This window comes from Athene cunicularia, assembly GCF_003259725.1.
Source record: "Athene cunicularia isolate RWA chromosome 1 unlocalized genomic scaffold, athCun1 chr1_part1, whole genome shotgun sequence".
In the NCBI taxonomy this organism is placed as follows: Eukaryota; Metazoa; Chordata; class Aves; order Strigiformes; family Strigidae; genus Athene; species Athene cunicularia.
Genome location: NW_020799091.1, coordinates 20,247,987 through 20,271,281, shown reverse-complemented (window position 1 = coordinate 20,271,281; position 23,295 = coordinate 20,247,987). Strand labels below are relative to the sequence as shown.

General features: G+C 39.2%; 1 protein-coding gene across 3 annotated transcripts in view; it reads left to right on the top strand.

Annotated features, from left to right (window-relative positions):
• The window catches only part of ATP8A2 (ATPase phospholipid transporting 8A2), a 311,681-nt gene that overhangs the window by 59,058 nt on the left and 229,328 nt on the right, over positions 1 to 23,295 (top strand). For all 3 annotated transcript variants that reach the window (XR_003398887.1, XM_026853409.1, XM_026853419.1), the window contains exons 19-24: positions 1,018 to 1,067; positions 3,225 to 3,294; positions 5,038 to 5,122; positions 5,700 to 5,839; positions 10,150 to 10,288; positions 18,446 to 18,510. Coding sequence is in view for 2 of the 3 variants with exons in the window: in XM_026853409.1 (XP_026709210.1) it covers positions 1,018 to 1,067; positions 3,225 to 3,294; positions 5,038 to 5,122; positions 5,700 to 5,839; positions 10,150 to 10,288; positions 18,446 to 18,510 (549 nt within the window). In the remaining variant the exon portion in view is untranslated. The remainder of the gene's footprint in view (positions 1 to 1,017; positions 1,068 to 3,224; positions 3,295 to 5,037; positions 5,123 to 5,699; positions 5,840 to 10,149; positions 10,289 to 18,445; positions 18,511 to 23,295) is intronic.

Below are 23,295 nucleotides of genomic sequence, written 5' to 3'. Positions count from 1 at the left end.
CAGGGTGTTTCTAACGCCTTTTAGGTTGCTTGTGCTCAACCCTCGCAAACAGTTCTTGGTGGTAACAGGAGTTACTCATCAGTTATTTTTTTTTTTTGTGGCAGAAAATGGTTAATGTAATATCCTTGTAAACTCAAGAAATATTAGGGCAGTTCAGACAACGGTTATTGTAATACCAAATCTGGATGGCATGTTTTATTTTCATTTGGAATAATGCTCATGGTCTGTACATTCCAACAAAATTGTTTTTCTAAATGTACTTCAGAGGTCACTCAATGAATCTATTACAGTATCACCCAAGAAAGTGATTCAGGTTTTTTATCACCTTTCTGGTACAAACTTGAAACAATTATAAGGAAAAAAGTAAAAAATATATTAGGTTATTTGTTTATAATTTTTAAAATTTTTGATTATGTCACTAAAATAAATAGGGTTTTTAAATAATAAAAATCTAAACTCTTCAATATATTATGTTTAGGGAAGGTCTAAACTAGATATTAGGAAGCATTTCTTTCCAGAAGGGGTTGTTGGGCGTTGGAATGGGCTGCCCAGGGAGGTGGTGGAGTCCCCATCCCTGGAGGTGTTTAAGAGTCAGATCGACATAGCGCTGAGGGATCTGGTGTAGTTGGGAACTGTCAGTGTTAGGTTAATGGTTGGACTGGATGATCTTCAAGGTCTTGTCCAACCTTGATGTTTCTGTGATATATCTATTAATTGGTAGCTATTAAGAAGTAAATATGCAGTTTAACTTTCAGAGCATGCTTATCCTTCTGGAACAAGTTATCGGTTCCTTGAAATGGTGTAAGAACAGTAGATGGAGGATGCAACAATATTAGATGTCCAAGTAGGATTAGAATGCCTTGACTAAAGGGCTCTACATCACTTGTACCAGCAGAGGGAGCTATTGCCACAATTTATTTACACTGAGGTGTGTCAAGAAAGGTGTTTAACCAACTTGCATGTTTACACGTTTAAGAATGTACTGCAAATTATAATAGTACATGCTTTCTTTTATAGCTGGGAAAAGAAAAAACCTTTGAAATTCTTAATGTGCTGGAGTTTTCCAGGTAAGTTTTTCTCTAATATACTAAATGCAGGGTAACAAGAAAACCATTTTTGTAAATACGTTGTTGAGAATAGGAAGATTCATTTGATGTGTTAGAAAAGCTGAACTTCATTAACTTTGTCCTGTTCCTCCATCTCCTCATTTCCAATACACAGCTAATACAGATTTTCTTACAAACTGGTGGCAGTTGGCATGTGAGCATGAAACTCCATTTTAAATAAGCCACTGCAGCTCTGGCTTATTTAAAAGCTGCTGCCCTGGAAGTGTCTTTCTGTGCCTCATTGCTTTCCTGATGATGTGTCACTTCTGTACTTCAAGAACATGCTTTGAGATAGAGACTACACTTTTATAGTGCTTCTGAAAATCAATTGGTTTTAAGTAGATGGAATCTATGACTGGAGGGAGTTGTGGTGCCCCTTTTTAACAACCTCTCCAGCTATGAAAAACTAAACCTTGCAGGCACTCCTGACTTGTCAGGCTAGTTACAATTGGCACTGCTTGAGTAGCAAGAAGCTTTGTGTGATGAACTGGGCTCCTAAATCACTGGAGATGATGAAGCGGGCTTTCTCTTTGTCAGTTGATTAAACTTTTGTCGGTTTGCTGCTAGTCAGCAGGCTTTTCTGATGGTTTTTGTGCTTTTGCTGTGGCTTAAAGTCATGAAGTCATCTTCTCTGCCATCTTTGAGTTTGGTGGTTCTGCTCTAAATGAGTATGAATGCAAGTCAGGGAAGATTTGGGTAGGCAGCTTGTTCTTGTGTCCTGGCTTGCTTTGAAGATTACTCTTAACTACTTCCTGTTTTCATTCAGGATGTAGCTACCTAAACTACTTGTGGGAATATCTAAAAAGGTACTGGAGGAGTCTGTTAAGGGTTCTGACAAGTTGAGCAGTACCTTGTAAACCAAAATGTCTTGCTAACTTGTTTTTATTTCTTCATCTCGCTTTTACATAGTCTGTAGACAGGAGTAACTATAGCCTGCATGCAGCAGAAAAAAAAGCTGTCTTGACTCTTCCTTATGTGTAGCAGCTTTCCACTGGACCTGTGAAGGAGTTACTGTAATTAGATTTCAGAAAGCACATGGAAGTTTCAGTGTCATTAGCTTGCTGCAGAAATTCTGGGCACAGCTAATTGCTGTCCTTCCAGACTTTCTTTAGAAAGTCTCAGAAAGGATTGTTCTGTCTTACACATGGCTCTTGAGCCTTGAAAAGGGGCTAGATCTCCCTGAGCAACTTCAGTAGGAGGAGCAAGAGTGCTCTACACGTTGTAGATATTGGCAAGAAGGGGATGAGGAAGGATGCTTCTGAGTTCTCCTTTTGCTAAGGAAAATAATTATGAGACCACATGTTCTTAGGGTTCTTTTGTTAAGACTTGATTTACTTGCCTCTGTCTCTTACAAGATGCATTTTTTTCCAGGGGCTCTTTTAAAGGAGAAATTGAGAAATGAAATTGCAAATATTATATTTAAAAAAAAAAAAAAAATCCTTGCCTACCTTTTGCTGTGTGTACAGTACGCTATTGTTTACCTTTATTTTAAAAATACATCCCAGACTTGATTGTCTTGATATGCAGCTCTGCTTAGAGGGTCTGACTTTGTTCTACATAATCCCAACTATGTAGGTCTGATTAGTCCAGTCTGAAGAACATACAGGGAGACCAAGAACTAGCTATACCATGATTCCTTTCTATGACATTTCTGCATTATCTTGAGCTATAAGGTTAAATGACTGTCCTGGTCAGTGGATGGCTATTTCAGTGTCTGTTATGCCTATAATAAATGTGAGTTTAGCCTTAATGATGCCACTTCTAGCCTGAGTCCCCGAAACAATTTTTCTTGAGGAATAAGGAAAAGCTAAGAATTGTGACTCCGCTTGTTCAAGAGGGTTTTTGTGCCATCTTGCTGCTCTCCAAATTCTTGCTCATGTTTGAGTGCAAGTTTATGTTCCGGTTGAGTGCTTGCCAATGGGAGCCATAGGGCTGAAGCTGGAAATGGGAAATTTAATATTTCTTCTTGCTGTCAAGGACTGTGGGGTCTTAAGTTACTACTGTTACATTTCACCTCATCTCAGATGCACTGAACACGTTTGAGAAAATCCGCAAGCTACAACAGGACCTACTCTTCATTACTATGACTAATGAAAGCAATTTTTTTTCTTTCAATAGCAACAGAAAGAGAATGTCAGTGATTGTTCGAACTCCAGCAGGACAGCTACGTCTCTACTGCAAAGGGGCTGTAAGTAATTATGCTATCTAATGGAGAACTAACACCACCAGTTATTGTTTCAACAGCTGTGGCTGATGGTGGCACTTCATGTCTCATATATAATACCTGTTGGCTTTCTGTTTAGGGCCAAGTGATTTAAGAGATCTGTCATTCCTCCTCTGATGCTTTTTGCAGGCAGGAACATTGCTAGGCTTTCTACTACCCAGTTGAAATCCTGAAACTACTGGGAGCAGTACCTTTTACTTAAGCAAAGTCAGGATTTCACCCCGCTGTGCAGCAGCAGTTCAGGAGCTAGACTAAATGCTGCTGTTTAAATCTATAACACTAAAATGTGTTCTCAAGTGGCTGACTCTTGATCTGGCTCAGTTGCATCTCTGCACCTGTTCTTATTTGTCATCATGACTTGCACCATGTTGTTTCTGTCTTTTGCTGATGAGAGCAATAACTTACCAAAGTACAAAGGTTGCAAAACTAGCATTAGTCACAGCCAGAGTGGTTCTAATTTCAGTGGTAATCTACGGAGGTGGCTTTCTGCAACAGGGAAAACTATTTCAGACTTCTGTGAGGATCTGGTTTACTTGAATTTGTCTTGACGTATGGGTCTGGGTGCATGGCTCTGCTGCTACATTTTAACTCCCCTGATTTCGTAAAGATGTGTCAGCTTCATGCTGTTGTGGTGGGAGTGAATTAAGCTCCATCTCATTGTGTTGTATGTCTAGTGGGATGGCACAGACCTGTAACTGCTTGTTGCTGATACCATGCTGCAATTCATACTGTTTCTTGGAGTGTGGCACTGGAAGAGGTGGACAGCAGGGGAGTTTATAGTAAAAAATTTCATGCTGTCTTCCATATGAGCAGGCTCAGATGTCTAACAGAACAGAAGGGTTGTAGTAATTACTGTAATACGGTGTTTTGTTTTGTATATTCTACTACATCTACCACTCATCTAAACTGTGAGTTAAGTGCCTATTCCACATTAACTCTTCCACATTCTGATGGTCATCTCCTGTCCTGTCATGTCCATCATAAATTACTTGTTTTGTATGCCTGTCTCTAATCAATGATAGATGTAAGTTTACTTATCTGAAGAGTACATACTTGAGCAACAGTAGGGTTTCCATATTTTACATGTCTGTAGCAACTTCTGGTAGTTGCAGAATAAAATCCAGAGAGTTTAAATATGTACATGATAGTGCTGTATTTTGATTGCAGCTGTTACCTGGACCTTTTCAATTGCTCTTTGATTTAGAGATGAAGAAAATTGTTGCAGGAAGGGTTATTTCTGGGAGAGTTTTGTGCTAGAACCTGATCAGTGTTTCTGATTTTCATTTAACGTCAGTGGGAATCTTTTGTAGGAAGAATTGCAAGAAGCTCTTCTGCATGGGACTACAACATGTACTAAATAAGAGCAGAGACTTTAATTCTCTGAAAATCAATAAATCTGCTTAGCAATTCAGAAAGGAGTGTTCTGTATGGTGCAGTAATAGGGGACCCCTGTATGGCAAGAGGGGGGGAGGGCAGAGTGTACTTCTGTCCTTGTAACTTAAAGTGGATGCAGTATGTCTACCACTGAACACAATCCAGATTATGTACTCAAACTAGAGTCCTTAAACCCAAATGTATTACTTCTAGATACAGTCTTGGGCTCTGGTATTAGCAAGTCCACTCGGGTTACTTCCCTTGAGCTTGTAAATATGCAAATGGAACTTAATACATAGACTTACCCTGTTGTAATGAATTTGGTTTTAATAGGATAATGTAATTTTTGAGAGGCTTTCAAAAGATTCCCAGTATATGGAGCAAACACTGTGCCATCTTGAGTACTTCGCAACAGAAGGTAAGAGAAAGAGCATGTCATGAGAATTCAATTGATCAAATTATTTGCAGTGTGTTCTGCATTCTGAGCTTTGCAGTGCCAAATAAGATGGTTATGAAGATAAAAAATTAAGTGGTGTGTAATCATCAAATTAACAACCTTAGGATAACTTAAAGCCTAAGGAAGTTTGTGTGCTGTTCCTGTGCCAATTCAGTAGGGAAATGGTATTTGTAAGGAAAACATGAGGCTCTGTGTGCCCATGATAAAGGGAAAGGGTGTGAGTTGTATTGCCCAGAATACCTCAATTACATTGGAGTTAGAGGTATTTTTTCCAGTGTAAAACTCAGATGACAGAGTATCTGATTTGCACCAACATTAGTAACCTAAAGGAGCTAGACATTAGTTTTATGTTTGTGAAAACCCAAATGCTTTAGAAATGTACAGGGAGACTTTCTGGAATCCAGAGTTTAACAGCATGAGTTAAAAACTCCTGTTGTTCCAGTGGGAGGGTTAGAATTTAGCATTTGTTAGGGCATTAATGATTTGCTGATAGTCAGTGTAATTTTAGTGTGTGTAATGGATGTCTTCTGTTTTGTAGGTCTGAGGACTCTGTGCATTGCTTATGCAGATCTGTCAGAGAACTCTTACAGAGAGTGGCTGAATGTCTACAATGAAACCAGTACAGTTCTGAAAGACAGAACTCAGAAACTGGAGGAATGCTATGAAATCATTGAAAAGGTAAGACACACGCTCTTTTGATCAGACACAGATCCCTTATATATGTCTGTCTCCCATGGAATTTGGCCTTTGTACAGAAAAAAAACATGTTAATTTCATTCATGAGAAGCTGAAAAGGTGTTCTTAGTTGGCAACCTGTTCAGTCCGTAGACCTCTGAAATTTTAATTCATAAATCTGAGACAAACTTATGTATAAAAGGTCATTGCTTCTTAAACTCTTTTCTCACATTCTTTTAACTTGGTTATCTTGTGTAAGGTTGATGTAATTTGATAAAGAAAACATAGAGAATAGTTCTGTTGCACCAAGTTCACATGTGCTAGTATATGAAGAGAAGCTGTACAGCAGTCACAGTTCAGGTTTTCTGAAGGATTTTGTAGGCAAAACGAAGTGTTCCCCAAGGCCTGTAGTTGCAGGGACTGACAAGTCAAAAATTCCTCTCCGTGGAAATTGCAGAACTCATAATTCTGGAAGGGGAAAATAGGTACCAGGAAGTGGTTTGAAACTCTCTTGTCCCATACTGAATGAAGTGTTAGAAGGTCAACACTAGGGGCCAGTGTTTCTTTGATACTTGTTGGTCTTGCTGTTTTCTGAAATGCTGGTAGTCACACTTCTCACCTTACCTGTTTGTGCTCTTTTGCCTTTCTCCAGTTATTTCACTATCATTTTATTTAGTGGTTTCTTTAAAACTCTTTGAACTTCAATTTGTTTTTTAATGGACAATGCACCTTAAGTTCTGTAGCACTACTGGTTAAGTTAGGGCAGAAGGGGGAAGGAGGCTGAGACTAGGATGAGAGCTAACTTTCATAGGGTAACAGAAAAACTCCAAGAACTCTTTAATAGCTGAAGATTGGGTCTTGCATTTCAAACTAATGCCTTAGGTTGTCTTTTGTGTGTGTTGGTAAATAGCAGTGTGATTATCTAATCCTTGGTTTTTGTAGGTTTGCATGCTTTCTGCCTGTGTTCTCATGCTTTTCTGTTTTCACTGAGGTAAAAAAAACAAACATAACTTGATTTTTCTTACTTTAAAATGTGTTCTCAACCTCTGTATCACTTTTATCTACCTTCTGCCTCTTTTCACAATTTAGTATCTTGAAAAAAGGGGACCTGTGAGTACATTGTAGAATTGGAGTTTTGGACTTAGTGCCTTATGTTGTGGATGAGTGTTCTAGAGCACTTAATCACTGTCGAAGGTATTCATGAAAGTGATTTTCATGTTAATTTGTAAAAGTGTGACTTAGAGCGAACCTTGCTGTCAAACTTTGTTACTACATAAAAGAAACATCCAAAGGGGGAACCAAGTTAAACTTGATTTAAAATGATGTATACAGAGAGCAAAGATGTAAAAAAGCTAAGGGACACTCTCCTGTTAAGTCACAAGACTGGACCCCCTTGCTTTCTAAACTCCTTCTTGGAGAGGTATCTAGGGCCAGCTAGATCCAATCTTAGTCCCATAAATGTTAAGGAAAATATCTTGTAAATTAAGCTCACTTGTCAGGGAAGGAGTGATTATGGATACTATGCAGTTTTGAGGTAGCAGCAGTTGGTATTGTGGTAAACTGCAAGTTTAGGTTGAATGATTTTAACAATACTTAATAATCATCTGATATATCATCATATAAGGATATATAAGGGTGACAATAAAATTTGTTATAATCAATGCTATCAAGTTTCCTAAATCAAATGCATGCACTAACACATGTGCACACAGAGGTATAGAGGTTAACCTGTAGTAGTAAATTATTGGTACTAAATAGTTGAAACCTCACAAAAATCCAGTTGTGGTGAATTACTCATTGTTATCCTTTGTCAGCAGACAATGTTTGAACCCTTTCTCTTTGGCATCTATCAGTGGACAAACTTGGAAGTCTTAAAAATCTGTTCTTTTAAATCCCTGTGAAATCTACACTGAGAGGTGTCCCAACTCAGAGGGAGATACTGGGTCACAGCCTGCTGCATTCCCAGAGAGCTCAAAGGGTCTCATGATTGCTATTTTAGGATGGTCAGATGATTGACTTCAGCCAATAATTCGTTTTAGTGACAATTCTTGTCAGGTAATTCTGGTATTTTTCCAGAGCAGGCTATGATCCAGACCCTAGGAGTTAGATACAGTTCCCACGCAGCAGGAGTTTTGGTCTTGGTTAGGGGGTGCCTAATCATCCCAACTCACTGCACTTGTATAAAGGACAAGAAAGTGCTAGATAGTCCATGCTCACCGCAGTTATAACCAAGACAGTAATACTCAGTTATAACCAAGACAGTAATATTGGCTGGCTCTGATACTGCAGTGTGGCCGGGGGGGATCTGCACCACCACAATTGGTAGGCAATAGCCACTGTATTCCTTTCCTGTTAATGTTTGCTTGCTGGTCATACCAAGGAGCAGAGAATTGCAGTTGAAACTTTTTTTTTCTTATTAGAAATGGTATTTCCCAGGTTAAAATCTCTGGTCTGCCTTCTCTAGGCACTTCTTTCTAGATAATAAACTGGCTTGTGGCTGTAACACAAAATATAAGGTATTATAACAGGCTTCTTACTTAAGGGCTCAAATGAGAGCAAGGTTGCTCCTTTGTCAGTCTGAGATGACTGGATCATAGTACAAGTGCACACATGGAGACAAACTTGACCTGGCTTCCTTCCCCACTGGTACACTGACTGAGACTGCTTCAGCAGGTACAAGAGTAACTCCTCTGGGTAGCTCTGCCATGCCAGTTCCTTTTGTATTTAACTACTTAACAAGTGATTTTGGGGAAGAAAAGGCAATCTACAATGGCACACTTGAATTGCATTTGTAACCCGCGAATGTTGTTAACATGAATAGAACTAATGTTCATCAGGAGGCTATAGGGTACTAAAGCAAATGACTTACATGAGTTGATTCTACTACCTTTTAACAACTGAAGATCTCATTACAACACCTAGGCTTTGTCAAGACCTGTAACTAATGCCAGCCTACACACCTGTACAAATAATCCTGTTCTTTATGTATGTATAGATGTGTACAAGCAGGAGCTGCTCTAATGCCCTTTTCATAGAATCACAGTGTTTGGTCTGGAAGGGACCTTTAAAGACCTTAGAGTTCCAACCCACCTGCCATAGGCAGCGACACCTTTTTCCACTAGATCAGGTTGCTGAAAATGCTGTCCAACCTGACCTTAAACATTTCCAGTGATGGGGCATCCACAGCTTCTTTGGGCAACCTGTTCCAGTGTCTCACCACCCTCATTTTGAAAAATTCCTTCTTTATATCCAAACAAAATCAACCCTCTTTCAGTTTAAAACCATTGCCTGTTGTCCTGACACTGCAGGCCTTGGTATACAGTCTCTTTCCATTTTTCTTATATGTCCCCTTTATATATAGAAAGGCCCCAATAACGTCTTCCTGGAGCTTTGTCTTCTTCAGGCTGAACAGTTTTCCTGACTACTCCTGTATACTTCATCTGTATTCATTTTTTCTGAATAATTATAGTCCCTACAAAGAATAGAATCTGTTACTTTTTCTGTGTAATTCCTGGGAATGCAGTATAGCTAGACTCAATTTATATCAGTCCCTTAAATTGAACATCTTTATATGTCTAAGGATCTGCTGAGTAGATTGTGCCTTCTGACAAGGTTTATTTCTTAGTATTTTTGTCTGCCTGACTTTTCTGTAATGTGGCCAAATCTCCCCAAGCAATTGCTTCAGAATTGCATAAGAATATGGCTAACTCTGTAGTATTAAATTTGTTGTATGATGAGACGTGCTTTTCTGGCAGACATCTGTACGTAGACTAGAGATAATTGGATTGATTAATGTTCATACCAACTGTATTACGTAAATGTAGTGTTTATATCCATAAATAGGTGGAATAATTTTTACTTTGATTGTATCCCATCCTGTATGTATGTTTTATGGGAGGGAAATTAGTTGAAATGATGTTATGCCAGGTGACTTTTCTTTTGTGGGTTTTAAGAAACTTATAAACTGTGACCACTCATGTTGCTATGGTGATTAATGAATGCTTTAGTATATATGCTCATCCATAGGAGAGCTTTGGAGTTGTATAACTTCAATTAATTCCTCTTGAAATATTGACATCTTTCTGATTAGAAACACTGTTCTGTTCTGTACCTCTTCAAATGTGAATTGTATTCAGAGGAAGTAGAATAGCCACACCAGAAATTTACTGTAGTGTATATTGCTTGTCAAAATGTTGTATTAGCAATGAGGTACAACTTGCTGTCTTTAATTCCTTTTTGACTGTGTTCCAAACAGAGGTTTATCTGAAGAAAATAATTCCTCGACTTCTTTTTTTTTTTTTTTTTTTTCCCAGGATTTGCTGCTGCTTGGAGCTACAGCCATTGAAGATCGTCTGCAAGCAGGTGTTCCAGAAACAATAGCCACACTAATGAAGGCAGAAATTAAGATATGGATTCTGACAGGGGACAAACAGGAAACAGCTCTCAATATAGGTATCCATCTGTCTGGTTACTCTGAACTTGTCTGATATGTAGCACGTTAGGTACTAGATCTGCTGTGTGGGTTTTTAACCAAAATCAGCTTGCTTATTACAGAGTGATTCCTTGGTAGCAAGTGGGCATGTGGTAGCCTTTGCATTAGAGGGGGGAGGGCTTGAAGTGAAATCTTTGCTCTGTGTCATGCTATATTCAGGGGTTTTTTTAAGGCAAAAGGAACACTTCTGCTCTTGGTTAAGTGCAGTTCTTGAACAGAATGAATATAGGTGTCTGTTCTGATGGAAACTAGAGAGCTCAATCAGACTGTAATCTTGCAGTTATACTGTCCATTATATTAAACTGGTTTACAACTTTTTTCATTCCTTACTGACTGCCTTTTCTAGATTCTAATAGTGTTTGGAATATGATAGGAAATATGCTAATACATACAGCTTACAACTTCTTGAAAACCTTGTCTATGAAAGTAGGTGGATGCTTGAGTAACTGCTCCTGCTGTTACCTTATGGCATGTCATGCTGGGTTTGTGGGACAGGGGGGTAGAGTGTTGGCCCCTGTGAGAAGCTTCTCAAAGCTCCCCTGGCTTCAAGTCATACCTGCCTCTGGCCAAGGCTGGGTTAATTAATGGTGGTAGCTGTGCCTCTGCAGTAACGTATTTAAGAGGAGGAACCTGAGAGGAGTGGGGAATTTGAGGATGAGTTATGAGAAAGGACACCTATGCAAACACCAAGGTCAGTGGAAGGAAGGAGGAGGAAGCAGAGAGGTGTGTCAGAGCAGAGACCACCCTCTCTGTATCTTGTGATGAGATGGCAGGGCTGCCCCCCTCCCACCCATGGAAGCTGCCAGTAGAGCAGGGATTCCCCTGTGGCCTGTGGAGGACCCCACAGGCAGCTGCACCCAAAGCAGGGTGGGACCCTGTGGGAGGAAGCAGCCCCCATTGTTGTACTTTGGTGCTAGAAGGACTGCAGCATGTGGGGGGGACCAATGCCAGAGCATCTTGGGGGAAAAATGCATCCCCTGTGGAGGAATCGGGATGGAGACAGTTTGTGGAAAGTTGTCTCCTGTGAGAAGGATAACACATGGAGCAGGGGAGTGCTTCCCTCTCCCTTGGAGTAAGGAGTGGCAGACTGACCAAACCCCCCCCCCATTCACAGAACCACAGAATCATCTAAGTTGGAAAGAACCTTGAAGATCATCTAGTCCAACCATTCCTTGCCCCTCCACTGCTGGGGAAAGGAGGCAGAGATACCAGGAACAAAACTGAGCCCAGGAGAAGGGAGGGGTGGGGGGATGGTGTTCTTAAGATCTGGTAACACTGCTCACCATCCTGCTCTGCCTGTTGTTGTTAGTGTTTGAATTAGGAGAAGAAGAAGAAAAAGAACATCACTAATGAGTTTGTCCTTTGTTTGTGGTGGTAGTGGGTGAGGCACCCCTCCCTGTTCTTATATCTATTCCTGTGCCCTTTTGCTTCATTTTTGCCTTCCCAGTGCTGGGGTGGAAGGAGTGAGTAAATGAACCAGCTGTGTGGTGATCAGTTTCCTTCTGGGTTCAAACCACTACTCACATCTCCTAGTCCTGTATATTTTGACTATTAGTGGAAGTGTGTTGCTGCTATTGAATGTATGGATAGAGTTTAATACAGGTTGTTATATCAAGGCACAATATGGATATCCTTGTCTCAAACTAGTTGATGCATCTTAACTTATAAACTGTTCACTTAGTGGAAGAATACCCCCAACTTGCTATGATGGGAACAAAAAGTACAAATTAAAGTATTTGACAGGTGTGCCTGGGTACTGATGTAATAGAAAGGTAACCTACTGTAGACAATAAATATTTATCTGACTACCTGTTTTTGCAGCACAAAACCAGAGAAATTTTAGCACTAGGTTTAGGTTTGTTATTAGAAGTATCCCTTAAATGTTAACATTTATGTCCTAAAAAGAAAGCTATCTGGTACAATCTGTATATTTGTAATATTCAGATACAAAGACTTCTGCAGTAAGGCTGGGCTGAACTGGAGGCACACATTGTAATTTCAATCCTGGAGCAACTAGATGTGCTCTGTATAACTTCTGTTATTGTGCTAGTCTTGCAATAGGTATGCCACATGAGTAGTACTCAAAACCCAAATCATTCAGCCTTTTTCTCACTGAATACTTGTAAGAAGGGCAACCTAGGTAGTAATAACTTGTGCTGTTACAGAGCACTTCTGTGCTTGAAATGCTGATTTGTGAGCTGTGTCTGTGCTGCCACTGTGCCATAGCCTTTCACATGCTAGTAGCCTCCTAGGAGAGGGACTATACATGTCTTGACTGAGTAGTAAAGACCTAGTAAAGGAACAGATCCTGATATGAGCACCCCCACCATGACATGGTGTATCTCCCAAATACAGCATCCTTGGCAATATAGTGCCATGATGCTCTTTATTCTTTTGATGGGTTTTCTCCCTGTAACTGGTAAATGTGCCCAGAGATGGAAAGAGGCAAAGTGACACTCTGGTGATCTGACATCTCATAGAATTGAGTGATACATTCACCTTGTTAAGTCTAGAACACTCTGCTTATCTCTGCTGTCTCTAGTGTGGCCATGTAACATGCCATCTAATATTGCATTCAGATTTCCACATTAGTTTAAGATGTACACATAGAGGCTAAGGGGATCCTGAACAGTTTAAGTTGCTTTCTGTTGAAGGAGCTATTTCTTTAGCCTTAAGCTCATCTTGATTCAGGATACCCGAACTATATGAAAAATGTGACTAACAAAGCTTTTTTCTATATAGAACTGCATGTAGATGGGTCTGGGTGTATTTCAGGCAGCTCCTGGCAGAACTGTGGTGCTCTGTAAGTGAATTTAAGATTATCTGCAGCAAATATTTGGACATTTGCTGATTTCTGTCTTTTGATTTTTTTTCTGCTTCAGTGTTTTAGTGGAATTTTGGAATGTAGTCTGACTGACTATTTTTTGTCTACTTACATGAAACTTGATTCAGTTTTTGTATCTTTGTATGTTGATGTTGGTATCAAGAGATGAATTAACTTGCTGAACTGATACAGTTGTAGTAGAAAATGGGTGGATGGCTTAAATAGACAGTTGATTTAAATGCTAGTTACCTGGTTGCAATCACTGTCTTCAGATTTTACTTTCTGTAAAAGCAGTAGTCAACTTGAGATGATGGGAGCATCATCTTTTGACAACTTAAAAAGCAACTGAAGATTTTGGCTTAAGTACCTTACATAAGTTGATATATTAACTGCCAGCAGCTAGCATGAACACAGATAAATAGGCTTTACAGCAATTGCTTACTCTAAAGACTCTGAAGGAGGCTAACTTCCACTTTTGTCTTTAAAACTGTTCTTTTTATAAATAGCAACTGGAAAAGAATAAGCATCTCCTTTACAACTTCTAAATTGTCACTTTGTTTAATGTGTAGTTTGGTAGTAAAACTTGAATTTCATTAATTTCATGTTCAAGTTGGCTTGAAAGCACAAACATGTGGCACCCTTCCAGTCTTTGTATGTTACCCATTAAAACTGTAATAAACATTGAATTTAAAACCCAGTCCACATGTACACTTTGTTTCAGGTGTAAATATGCTATCTAGGGAGTAGAAAGTATTTTCACTTACTGTGTGCAGAGGTTATGTTTATGGACTCTTGCTTGCTGTGTGGATGTGTGCATGTACTGAGGGATATTTGAGCTCTTAGCAGCTGCCCCAGGAAGTTGGAGTACTTTGTTCTTCCATCATCTTCTTGATTATTTGCTCTTAAGAATTTGTGTGTGTTTATCTCTTGCTTTCTTGACTTGTCTGAAGAATAATGATTGGCCTTGCTGTGGGGTGCTTGTATGCCTTCCATTCAGCCATGTGCCAGCAGATGGTCCTGCTGGTGAGGAAGGTGTTCCTGACAAGCTTTAATACTGATCAACAATTTGAACTCTCTACCTATAGGAAATAGGAGTTCCACATTCAGAAATATCTTTGAGCATGACATATGGTCTTCAGATTTTATCAGCTGAAACTGTCCTTAGCCAGTTTCTGCAAACAACTCTAGAAGGCTTAACATCATTCTTGTAGCTTCATCCTTCTCTTAAAGGGGGGGGGGGGGCAGATTTCTATTCACCTCCATCCTGGTGTTCAGCAGGTTCTCAATCAGAACTGAGGTATTTCCAGTCAGTAACTTTCTTAGTAACAGATAATTTTCTGGGAATGGAAATATAGTGTTTACTGAACTTCATCCTTCCCTCAAACATCAAATCAATCCCTACAGTTGAGCTAAATGCTCTTACCTAGAATATTCATTCTTAGCTGTGCGCACTGCCTTCCAGTCATAGAATCATAGAAAGCTTTGGTTTGCAAGGGACCTTTGAAGATATAGTCCAATTTTCCTGCCATGGGCAGGGACATGTTTCGCTAGATCAGATTGTGCAAAGCCCCCTCCAGCCTGGCCTTGAACATTTCCCATGATGGGGCATCCCAGACTTCTCTTAGCAACCTGTTTCAGTCTCACTGCCTCCATCTGAAGTTATTTTTTTTTCCTTATATCCACTCTAAATGTTTACTCTTCATTTTAAAACTATTGCCTCTTGACATGTCACTACAGGCCTTGGTAAAAAGTCTTCCTCAGTCTCTTATAACCCCCCCTTACATATTGAAATGTTTCCTATGAGTCTTCTCCAGGCAAAGCAACTCTAACTCTCAGCCCTTTTCCATAGGAGAGATGTTCCAGTCCTCTGACTTTTGTGGCCCTCCTCTGGACCTGCTCTAACAGGTTGATGTCTGTCTTGTGCTGGGGGCCCCAGAGCTGGGTGCAGTACTCGAAGTGGGTTCTTATCCAGTTTTTTATCCACAGTATTCCCAGGTATTTGTCAGTAGGGCTGCTCTCAATCCATTCATCCTCTAGTCTATACTGATTAATATTTGGGTTTGGTGCAACACAGGTGTGTGACTTGCACTTGGTCTTGTTGAACTACATGAGTGTGGATGGCATCCCTTCCTTCTAGTATCTCAACTGCACCACTCAGTGTGGTGGTGTTTGCAAACTTGTGGAGAGTCAGCTTAATCTCACTGTGTGTCATCAGTGAAGATACTAAATGCTGTTCATCCCAGGACTAAGCCCTGAGGGACACTACTCATTACTGGTTTCTACTTGGACATTGAGCTATTTACTATAACTCTTTAGATGCAGCCATCCAGCCAATTCCATACCCATCGAACTAACAGTCCATCCACCAAATGTGAGGCTTCCCACTTTAGAGGCAAGAACACTTCTGCTATCGCGAGCTGGGATATTTTTTTTTTTCTTTTCTGCTGAGGGAACTGAAGCAATGCCAGCATACTTGCCTGTATCCCTACATGAAGTTTGAGTAGGGTGTATATGTCCTCTCAAACACAGAGGATAATCATTCTTGCCTCAGACACTGGATTCTGTATGCTTGCAGTGCAAATGTGCCTGTGGGCTATGATCTTGAACTCTGGTTCAAGCAGTCTTTCTCCCAGGACACTTGAAGGCAAATAAGTCCCAGAAGTACCCAGTTCATCTGCTTTGTGGACTTTTAAATTAATCAACTAGAAATCAGCTTACAGGTGTGGATTGACAATCTACACCTGGCTTTAAACCAGCAGTTGATGTTATTCTATTCAGAAACATTGACAAAAATATGCCCTGATCTTAGTGTAATTTTGCTTGCCATGTTAGTACTGCCAGTAGTAACTATTATAAAATTTTAAAATATGACTACAGATGTCACTTGTAATCTTAGAGTTGCCAGTTACTTTGCTTTTTACTTGTACTAGATGTTAACATGTTCATGGTCTTGAAATTACATATAACATATAGATCATCTATAAACTGTTGTTAATCTTGATTTATATCCTCCTATTCCAGTCTTGATCCCCTTCCTCTTTTTCATGTGATGACAAGATGCAAAATGATCTCAATTGCAGGATTAGTTCTTCTGACTCCATGATGCACAGCAGAGCAACTGTTTTCCATGCCTTTTTTTTTTCCAGCTCCACTTGCTGAGTGATATCTTGCTTGTTTTGAAAGAGGTAAAATGAAACAGTGAGCAGTGGTTTAGAAATTTCAGCTTGCTTTTGCAACTGCTGTTCCAATAAAATGCTACTAGAAAATCCATTGAATTAGTTATACTGAATTTGTAATAGCCTGCTGTGCAAAGGCTGTTGACATTCACTGGGGAAAGAATAACCCTGACATACAGGGAAGTGCTTAAGTTAGTAATATTCTCTTTTTTTTCCTCAGTAAAAGTGATGAAGAGCTTCTTCAGCCTAGGAGTAACTTTTTAAAATGGCAAACTGATTTTTTTTTCCCCTGAGTCAGTGTTTTGTCTATACTTGTTGAAGCTTCATTACTTAGTTCTGTACTACCACCTAAGACTTGTTCACAAGAAGTGTCTGAGGTGATCTGAAAAGCTTTCATGTTGTTGGCTGTACTTCGTTAGAATATATCTTGTCCTTTTCTCAGTAGGTGTGTGTGACTTCAGTGTCACTCTGTGCTGTCTTTTAAAGCAGACAGTAAACCTTAGTTTAGTACCACAAGATGAAAATGTGTCTGCAAGGGTGTACTTGATACTCATTTCACACAGGTGAAAATACAAGAGAAGCAAAATTTCTGCAGGTATTCAAACCTGCTGCTTGAAAAGGCCTGGCTGTGTGATACAAGCATGCCTTCCACAAAAGAAGATGAGTAATTTGCTGTTCTGACAGAAATTATTCATACAGACATGTTAACCCTGGATTATACCTACAAAAGTATCCCAATTATAAAAATTCTGTAGCCTGAGGAAATTATTTACATTGCAATTGATGAGTTTGTATGGCCTTCCTAAGGAACCAAGCATCCCACAGAGAATTAATTCATGTCTTAGTTGTTCTCTTGATGTCAATGTCAATTGTTCTGCTTTTGAACCTGTTGGCCTTGCAGTGGCTCATAACAGGGATGTTACTGTTAAACTGCAGTAGCCTCTAGTCTCCATTTAAGAAAGGTCTCTTCCTGAGAACTCATTTTATTTGACAGCAGTTTCTTAAACTTGCCATGATTTAATTTCTATACAAAACCACAGCAGAAATACAGAATAATTCTGTATTTCTTTTTGCTGTGTAACAGCAATAAAAGGCATATGCTTCAAATAAATTATTTTTCTGCTGTTCTATGAAGCTACAGGACTGTGCCAGTCCCAAGAGAACTTGCATGAGCTTTTAGGATAACGCAATGGGGTCAGCCCGATGAGAGCTTGCATTTGTCTCTAGTATTAATATGAGCTGGAGTTAAACTGTTTATTTTGTAAATGCCAAGTATATATATCCTGGGTATGACTTTCTCATGTCAGTGACAATCATGTGGCAGAGAGGCTGCCACTTCAGTGGCAGCAAGTGGTATTGCAGTCATTGGCTTTTACTATTAGGAAAATAAGATGCTACTTTTTTTTTTTTCTCATGAAGCTTTGCTCTGAATTTTGGCGTCCTGACAAATATACAGAACTGCTTTGAGTGCTGCTCCAGGCTATGACAACGTGTTCATGTTCTTTCATGGCACAGTCCTTCACTAAGAATAATCTGTTACAATTACCTGATGTCTGGAGGAGTTGGCAGGGGTGCTCTGTGTGTCGTTAGTCTGTAGTTTTTGATGAAGCTCAGGACCTTCCACATGAAACTCTCAGAAGTAAAAGATGCTCATGTAACCCAGCTGTGGACCAAGGGGACTGGGTAACACCAATGGATTCAATATGTGTGTTTCCAGTACCGTGGCACAGCTACAGCTGTGCTTTTAGGTCTGTTCCTGTAATGCTGAAGGCAATTCTGTGTTCATGTAAACTAAAAAAAGTTTAGGTATAAAAATACTTAATTTTACTCTAGGGCTACAGCTTCTATTTACTGTATTTAGTTCATACAGTGTTTTCCTGAGTTAAAACGTCTCAGGTGACATATTTGGAAATGCAGATAAAATGCTGCTTATGTTGCTAGTAAAATTGTCAAGCTGGTGTGTGTTCTATACACCAGTGTTTCTAGTGGCCTGCCTCATAGTTTACTTTCTGAGCAGTTACTACTGTTATCTGACCTATGTATGCTTATCCTAAGGTTTAGCTAAACCTTAAATATTGTTCCAAAAATTAAATTCTTGTTGTTTTTCTCTCTTGCAGGGTACTCTTGCAGACTCATTTCACAGAGTATGTCTCTCATCCTGGTCAATGAAGATTCACTAGATGTAAGTTAGCAAATTTTGCTGTGATTCTTGACAGAAGGAGGTATTGCTAACAAGGGAAAGGTGTTGAGCTTTCTCCTTTTATTTCTCTCAGTTGCCTTTAGGGGTTGCAACATAACCGATTTGTGCTAAAACAGGGGTGGGTTGTGCAAAATATATTCCCGAGGTCTCCAGTCATAAGCTGTACAGATCAAACTGAAGTCTTAGACCAAGAAACTGATTATGTCTATGAGTTTGATTCTTCTGCAAATTGGTGAAACATGCAGTATGTCATCAGGAATATAGTTAGGCTTTAAGGTATAGTTATAGCAGTAACATCTTTGAAGAAAGAATAAAACTTAGAATACAGTTGTATAATGAGGGAGATTTTTTTGGGGTACCTCTGTAGCGAGCATAATACAAAAGGTGCAGAATAGTATCTAATAGCTTCAGCATCTGCTTTTGAATTGTGACTTCAGTTAATTGCCTGAAAGGACCAGGAGAGCGCAGGATGAGTAATGAATAGCTTTTCTATGTATGCCCTATTGACAAGCACTTCAACCATGGGGTTTTCCTTTAGATATCAAACAGCAGTGTAGGTAGAATGATTCAAGGACTTAGAGTAAGAGGCACAAATGAACTTGCCTCGTTTATCATGAAAGGCTAGACTTAAGCAGTAGGTGAGAAGAGTGTCCCTAGATGTCAGCATTTATTTTCTTCTCTTCCCATCCTTAACAGGAAGAACAACTTGGCCCTGGCCTGCATGTAGAACCAGCTCTGGGTCACTGGTGTGACTGCAGTCCTGTCTTGTTTACAAAACTGACATAAACTTACTGGAGCATATATCATGTAGCTGTGCTAAGGAATACTCTTACATATATTACTGTAGGAATTTGAGTCCAAAAAGACTTACGTTTTTATTTTTAACACATGGTATGTTTTTCATTGCTTTAGTTAAGTTGGGCTTTTAGTTAATTTTATCTATGCAGTTGACATTCTTGAAGTCCTGTTAGATCCTTCTGCTTTTTAGACAAATCTTTGATTCTTGTCTTGAAACATGAGAAAATGGAGGCCTATGACAGCTGGTTTTCAGTCAATAGAACCTGTGATGTTAAAAATGCTGCTTTAGGAAGAACTCATTGTGAGACTATACAGCTTGATCTGCTTGCAGTTGATGGGCTAGCTATGTGGGTTCTGGAAAATGCATGCCAACAGTCTCTTTACCTGCTCCCCTTTTGAGTCCTTTTCAGAGGGTCAGCTGCCTATTTGACAGCTTCAGTTGACAAATCCTGCCTTAGAATATACACTAAATGTCAAACTAATTGTAATAAACTGAAACCTGTCCTTCTTAGTCTTATCTTGGCACATATCTACAGAAACAAAAATGGCTACCAGAGAGAAAATGAAACTGAAGAAAGAAATAAGAGCTAAAGAATATAGGGTGCAGAAAATGATGAAAGATACCAACTAGAGTTCTCCAAGAAAGTATAGAAGGAATCTCCTATTTTAAAATGTCTGAAGGCTTATTTTAATGCCTTTCTGTACTTTGAGGTTTTTATATATTATTTTTCCCAAACTTTAGCCAAGAGGTATGAAGGGAAAAGTACTGTAATGTGGGAACTGAACTGGAAGAGCATGTCATTGACCAAAGCATCTCTTCTATCTTTCCCACATGCCAAATACTGTAGGGTGCCAAAACTTCATGTGGGGTGATAGACAGTACCCCTGTGGAAAAAAATTGCTTATATAAGTTAGAGGCTAAATCGTCCTTTCCCCATCAAAGGGAGGGTGTGAGAGGGAAAAGGTGACACATCTACCTACCCACTTAGTGAATCTTGACTCCATTGCCCAGGTTCTGATTGGAGTCATCTGAGGTGGTAGGGAAAGGACAGGAATGAACAGCCATCTCTGCTGTTAAGGAGATGGAGACTAGAATCAAGTGAGGAATAGCAGGGCAAGCAGTCATTTTCATAACTCTTGAGCTTTCTCATAAGTAAACATTGTGCTCATTTTTTGAGATATTTTGATAACTTAAGAAAAAAAGTGGATGACTGGAAAACTGAATACAGAAGTCTATTTTTGTGGTGATACCCAAAAAATAAAACTTAATCTCTGGCTCTTAATGCCAGAGGGTTAACTTTTAACTTCTAGACAAACTACTTAAACAGCTGTACTACAAATAAGGAAATGGGTACAGATTAAAAAAAAGTCCAGGTACTGAACAGAGAAGCTGAATGGATTTAACAGTCTAGGCTGTATTAGTCTTCATGATACAAATTAAGATAAGGAAAAACTGTTACAACGTTTTATTGATAATTTGTCCTCTTACTATGTTGAACTGTTGGCAGATTTCTTGTCAAGTCTCCACCATGAACACCAATCAAAGGTATATTGACAGATAGACCCCATGATGGTAAAAGGGGATCATTGCTCACATGTAAAACATATAAAATATTTCTAGAGTCTCCTGTCTTAATGCCAGAAAGTTCTTCGGTCGGATAAGTGATGGTGTGAAGCCTGTTTTAAGACCCTTGGGGACTCTGTATTTGTCTTCAAAGAGTGTGTGGGGATGGGAGACTTTCTGGCTCTACAAAATGGTGGTCATTAAGGTGGATCTGTTCCTTAAGTAAGAACAGTTAATCATACTCATAAAGCATGAGAGGTCAAGGATGACACCATCAGTAATATGAGCCATTTTATATATGTCTTGCCACATGGCTCAGTCTAAGGACATACTAAGAAAAGAAGCCCTGATCAAACATGGATTGACAAATGAAACTCCTCCCTCCTCTTTTTTTGCCTGACCTCTGCTGATATAGAAAAGTGTACAGTCAACTTTGTATCAGGCATACTTTAAAATCCCTAGATAAAAAAGGAAACCCTATCACCATCATTTTTCACCTGCCACTTCAAGTTATGTAGCTGAATGAGGAGTTCTGTGGAATACACATAGCACAGCAGCTGTTCCTAATTTTTTAAGCTGGAATTGTAGTGTTGCTGATGGCTCATGTTGAATTGAATACCTTACACTTTGATTTTGGCCTCAAGCATGTTGATCAGTAGTATCACAGTACACTTGAGGGTTCACTCTTGCAGATAGCTGGAGATACTTTGCAGAACTCAGTGCTAAACACTTTGGTGAACTAGTATTATGTGGTGCTTGGTGCATGTGGTAAGGTAGTGGTGGGAGAATGGGGAGTAGGAAGAAACAATAGAGGGGTTCCACCTGTGCATAGCTATATATCTTCTACACCTACTTGTGGCTGATTCCTTCTGATTTCCCTTTCATGAGCCGAAAATGTGAGCAAATACTGTAGCAGTGCTAAAAACCGTAAAAGAATGGTGTTCTTTTTTGTGCTTTTAATTTTTTGTGGCTTTCTTCGAAGTAACATCACCTAAATTTTACTATTACAGAAAGGGAGAACATCTCTTTCTGGTCTTGTAACTTAGAGTTGGAGATGATGAGCTTGCTCTCAGCTGTGCATGTCTGGCAGAGGCTCTAAGGAAGGGGTTATGGCTGCTCTTGGAGTGATGTGAATTTGAAAAGTGATAGTTATTAAACAACATCCCCAGTGCAAAGTTGAGAATTGACTTCAGAGGTACCATGCATCAGTATTCTTGGAGTGTTTCAGTGTTAAGTAAGGATTTTACACTTGAAATAGCCTTCAGAACATAACCATGATTGATTCATGTTGAGTAATGTGGTGTCCTTAGGCCACTAGTAAGGGAATAGAATTACCAAAAGCAACAGGTAGAAGAGTATCTATTCTTAGGTTATTCAAGTTCTAGTTAGACACTTCTGCATTAAAAAAAGCTTTGTGGAAAATGTGTTGCATGTTCTAATTCTCCTCTGCCCCCTCATTTAGTAGATGTTCCAATAATTTAATATATGGTAGATTTTGGTTATAGGATCCAGCTGGAAACAAAGAACAGTATTTGAAGCTTCTCAGTAAACATAAAAAATGGAAGTTTTCATAACATTAAAAAGACCCCGACAAATGGAGAACCATGACATGTCAGGCAAGCAAAAAACCCTCATTGATATATGATTATTGTTATATGAAGTGAAGTAAATGGGTAATTACATGGTATATCATGAAGGCATATCTAATATTGAAGGTGACTGTGATGCTTTAGCTCAGATAACATGTGTTTTTTCCAAAACAGGAGCACAAATTTGTGAAGCTTTTGAAATGTCACATAAAGCATTTTTCATGTACTATCAGTTTTGTTTTCAAATCAAAGTTATTCTGCATTTTCCTGAGTACTCTTATCACCATTTTTGTGTGGAACTGAATTTTGCATAAGTCTAAACGTAACTCTGGTGTGGCTTGTAAATAATTGCCACTGGTTCTTCTAATAGTCTCATTGACTATTTTTCAGTTTGGATCTCTGTAGTAATATTTATTTTCTATGTTGCGCCTCTAACAAATTATTACTTCTGTTCAAGTTAGCCTAAAATATGTCAATAGAAGAATCTCCCAGTGAAGTTTTGTAGCATTATCTTTAATATATTCCACCTCTGAAATCCATTAATGTTAAAAATGAATTTTTACGAGATCCAAGTTGAGCCTAGAGTCTTTAAATATTGATACACTTTCCCCTTTGTGCAGTCCCTGTGTGACTTTTCCCCCCACTTCTGCTCCTTGGCATGCAGCAGCAGGTGAGATGTGATCGAACAACTGTCTTCACTTGTTTTTGAGAGCTGGTTTTTTTTTCAAAATCATGCACTTCAGGGGGAAAAAAAAAATCAATCATTTCTGCTCTCTTCAGAGAGCTACTGGGAATAGAAAAGACTAATCCCTAGCT